The 4,677-nt window shown below is 44.8% G+C and overlaps 1 protein-coding gene across 1 annotated transcript; it reads left to right on the forward strand.

Annotated features, from left to right (window-relative positions):
• The first annotated feature begins 246 nt into the window (after positions 1-246).
• LOC109701302 (calcitonin gene-related peptide 1) lies at positions 247-3,535 on the forward strand. The gene is made up of 4 exons (XM_020186793.2): positions 247-332; positions 592-735; positions 2,463-2,646; positions 3,187-3,535. The coding sequence occupies exons 1-3, from the start codon at positions 247-249 to the stop codon at positions 2,620-2,622; spliced, it is 390 nt and encodes a 129-aa protein (XP_020042382.1). The 3' UTR covers positions 2,623-2,646; positions 3,187-3,535.
• The last annotated feature ends 1,142 nt before the right edge of the window (positions 3,536-4,677 follow it).

Consider the following 4,677-nt stretch of genomic DNA (forward strand, 5'->3'; position numbering starts at 1 on the left):
TAACTTCTTCAAGTCCTACCACAGAACAGAAGCCACATATGCACACCCCTCATGCTTCTATTCCACCAAGCCATTCAGGACAATGTATCTGTTGGGATTCACAGCAGCATTCTGGCAAATACAGGAACAGAAGCACCAGGAAGCGAAGTAACCTGTCTGAGGTCACATGGCAGTTGTGGCAGAGGCAGCACTAGAACTCAGGTCTATGGTCCTGATAACGTCATTCTCCCTTTACAGAGAGGCATCATGGGCTTCTGGAAATTCTCCACCTTCCTGGCTCTCAGCATCTTGGTCCTATGCCAGGTGGGCAGTCTCCAGGCTGCGCATTTCAGGTGAGACAGTCTGAAGCCAGAAGCCTACTCTTCCCCCACTGCTGCTGGGATCAGACAGCTTTGTAGCTCTGGAGTCACACTTGGGTCCTGGTGAAGCAGCGCCCCTAGGTTGATGCTGGCCTTGTGCCCTGTCTACTGGGAAACAGGGCAGTTTCATCTCCATGGTAGAGACTGGGACTAGGAAGCCTGACTGCTTATCCTAGAGAGAGGGAGCAGGCAGAGGCTCAGAGGCTGCAGTGGGTTTACTTCCCCTCTACAGGTCAGCACTGCAGAGCAGCCCAGACTTGGCCACCCTCAGTGAGGAGGAAGCCCACCTCCTGCTGACTGCACTGGTGCAGGACTATATGCAGCTGAAGGCCAGGGAGCTGGAGCAGGAGCAGGAACTGGAGGCAGAGGGCTCCAGGTAAGATTCCTCTCCCTGCCCTGACATATCCAGGAGGGCCTATCCCAGAAAGATAGGAGAGACACACTGGCCAGAAGGCCAGCAGACTGTGTGTGTTCACCAGGGGGCCCTCGCTGTTCTCAGCCCCCATGGAAGGCACAGGTCTTAATGCAGCTGGAAGGACTATGGTTACACATGTTAAAAGACCCATTTCTGAAACTTATTGGGAAGGGAAATGAGGAGGTGTGGAGTCATTTTCTCTGGGAATTGGTTTTTACAGTGCTGGGGAGATGTCCGAGCACAGGATGAATTAGGACTGGTAAGTGCAAAGCCAGAGGATAGACTCAGTATCTCAGGAGGTTTTAGAAATTTCACCTGTGTATGTCCTTTCACTCCCACAAGGAGCTTTAATTTTATAATTGCAAGGTGAAGGCAAAGGCCTTGTGTGGGGTGGGGACAGGTACAGCAGAGTCTGAGGTAGGTCTGAGACTCTTTGGAGATGTACGTGATGTCACAGGGCCAGAGAGGGGACTTTTCTCCAGCTCTGCTTCCCTGTGTGTCCTGAGCCCGGCCTTGCCCAATACTGCCTAGGCAGAGTCATGTTGACCTGCCTCCAACTAAGAACTCCTCTGTCAAGCATGATGGACTGAACAGCATGTGGAATGCCAGAAAAGCTCACCCTTCCCCACTGTTGCCCTTCCCACACTGTCCTGGCCCACTGCATCCCTGGTCCCCCACAATGGAGGACGTGTCAGCTGCCCTCCTGTCTGTGCTTCCTGCCACAGCTTCAAGTGCCCCTGCCTGATCTAACCTTCTGCTGACTGCACATGGGGACAGACTTTTTGCATGGTACTGTCAGGCATGTCTTTGCCCTGCAGCCCAGACAGCCCTAGATCAAAGCTGTGCAAGAATCTGAGTGCTGACATGTGCTTGCAGGGTCTGAACAACTTTCATACCTTCTATGGCATTGACTTCAGGCTTGAGACATATTGCAAAGGGATCACTGCCTTCACTTTGGGCCACAGAATGCCACCTGAGTTCCATCCACTTCTTCCTGGTTTCCTTTCTTGCTCCTATTTGAGAACATAATGCATGTGGTTTCCTCTCTAATTGCTCTCAAGCTGATATTGTTTAGGGCTGAAAATGTTGGGGACCCCAGGATAGAAAGGGAGAGAGCAGAGATCCTAGACTGCATTAGAGGTAAGAGACTGAGGGAAAGTTTGTGAGCCCCCAGAGGATTTCACAGCAGAGCTGTCCAATTCTTACTTCTAAAATAAGCACATCCCTCATGCCTCACCATTGACAAATAAATCTGTTTTTCTAAAAGGACCCGAATTGTAATGGCCATTGCTCTGGTTCAGGTTCAAGTCTTCTAAGTGTTCAGTGCCTATGCTTAGAAGTAGCCTCAGCTTCAGGGGAGTTAGTTAATAGGGGCTTGATGGGCAATCCCTGGGACTCAATGCAGAAGCAAGAACAGTGTGCTAATAAACAGGTAAGATGTTGCAAACCTTGTTCTCTGAGCGTCTTCTAGGTAAGACATTTTTGTGTGTGTGATGGTTTTTGGGCAGAGATTCTAGCAAAGGCTGCCAGGCCATTTCCCTTAACAGCTTTGATAATTGCACTTCAGAGAAACACTTTTTGTTAAGTGGTGTGTCGAGGCAATTCTCTTTATGAAGGTCCCATGGGGCAGGCTCTTTCCCAGTCCTCACTTGTCAGGCCTTCTCTTCTTTCTCCATTCTGCAAATCAGTGTCACTGCCCAGAAGAGAGCTTGTAACACTGCCACCTGTGTGACCCACCGACTGGCAGGCTTGCTGAGCAGATCCGGGGGTGTGGTGAAGGACAACTTCGTGCCAACCAATGTGGGCTCCGATGCCTTCGGCCGGCGCCGCAGGGACCTTCAGGCCTGAGCAGTTAATGGATCCAGGAAGAAGGTGACTGCCTTGTACTATAGGTTGGGAGAGGGAGAGTGTTGAAGGTTGAGATCCACATTTTCTAACCTTCCATTCTTCAGAGACCCTACCATTCTTTTTCCTGAAGTAATGAGTTCCTTGTAGTTCAGAGCTTGATGCTAGGACAGGATTCAGAGATGCAGTGTCATTTTTATGAGAAATGAAGAAAATGTTTGTTGAATCCAGAAAGGATGGTCCTGCATATCTTGTCAGAGTCCACTCCTCACTAATAAGCCTAGGTTCAGGAAAGGGTCTACCTTTGGTCAGTGTTTACAGACTCAGACCACAGAAGTGTAATCATATTACTCCCTACCTTTATTGTAACAGCTGAATTATTTTATCTTCATTTACCTTCCATCTCATATCCATAATTCATAAACGCTACTTAGTGGAACAAGTGTTCTTTTCAGTGACAATTGTGATTATTCACTTCTTGTTTTTCTCCTACTTCTTTTCTTCTTCTTCACCCGTCTCTATTTCCTCCTCTTACTTTTCTTTTTTAAATTTTATCTCCCATCTTAGGTTGCCTTGAAGCTGACCTCACCACTTCTATTAATTTCTGTTGATCACAGCTTGGTGAGAAGGCCCATGGAAGATACAAATGTGTGCATCCTAATAGATATTGAGAAAAAAAGCACCTTTGTCACTTGGAAGGAATGAAACTGAATGCAAAATAAGCTAATTCCATATTTGTTGTGCATCATTTTTATATTTGATTCTATGTCCAGTAAATGTGATGGCATTTCCCATGGCTTGCTGGTAGTAAACTGGTTCTTTGAGAGCCAGCCTTTTGATTATGGCAGCTCTGACGAACCTTAGGGGGATATGAAATCACTGCCTCTTGTAGCCTCTGGGGACACATGATAATGGCAATGCTGTGCCTTGATGCCTGAGAACCTGGTTGTACAATTTATTTAAGGAAATGTCAAAATTGTGCCATTTGTGAACTTCATCAAGATTAAAAACATATTTTGAATACATTTGTTTCAAGTTCCTGGTGGTGGTTCATTTCAGCTTGTTTTCCTGTGTAATAATAATAATGACAATAATAATATTTTTGAGTGCTTACTATGAGCCTGATGACACTCTAAGATCATGCTTTCTACCTGTGAATTCATTTAATCTTCATGACAAAGCCATAGGTCAGATATTATTGTTCCATTTCACATCTGAGGAAATAGAGGCAGAAATCCAAGGTTACATAGTGACAGACTCATGCTGGTTTTCAGAGCTTACCATTGAAAGTGCCATGCTTTAAGTTTTTCAGCATTTGCTCTTGAACTTTTCCAAAGACCTGGGAACCATTCTTTTCTATTTACCTGACATGGTAGACCCTCAGATTTTGGAGACATGAAAAATTTTGTACCCATTACTTGACTTCAATAGTGATCAATGACCAATATTGTTTCATCTACAGTCCAGTTCCAATGTTATATCAGTACATCCATAAATATTTCCCCCATGTATTACTAAGTGATACAGTTAACTAAAATCTGATTCAACAACTAAAATAAATTGATTTGTAATAATTTCTTAATTGTTTAAAATCATAAATCCAGTCATGGTCCAAATTCACCAATCACACACACACACACACACACACACACACACACACACAATTTGGACTCTATTTGATCTTCATGTTGCAACTGGTTAATATCTTAAGGCTCAATTAATCCAAAGGTTTCTCCTCCATTATCTCTTCCTCTTGCAATTTATTGATTGGTAAGATTAGGTTATACTTACAATAGTTTCCACATTCTGGATTCTGATTACCACCTTGCTGTGGTGAAGTTTAACGTGTATTTCCTGTGAATTGGCACTCAAAACTAGGGAGAATGATGGGGAAGAGAAGTAGGAGTTAACTCAGAGATGAAATATGGAGGACAGATCTGTAGGAGGAAGGCATAGGAAAGACCTCGGCTTTCAATCAGTCAGTCAAACTCTAGTCAGGAAAAAAAATGCATCAGTAATTTCAACAGAAAGTATTTAATATAGGGATAAGGCAAAATA

The sequence above is a fragment of the Castor canadensis genome, chromosome 1 (genome assembly GCF_047511655.1).
Source record: "Castor canadensis chromosome 1, mCasCan1.hap1v2, whole genome shotgun sequence".
Classification (NCBI taxonomy): domain Eukaryota; kingdom Metazoa; phylum Chordata; class Mammalia; order Rodentia; family Castoridae; genus Castor; species Castor canadensis.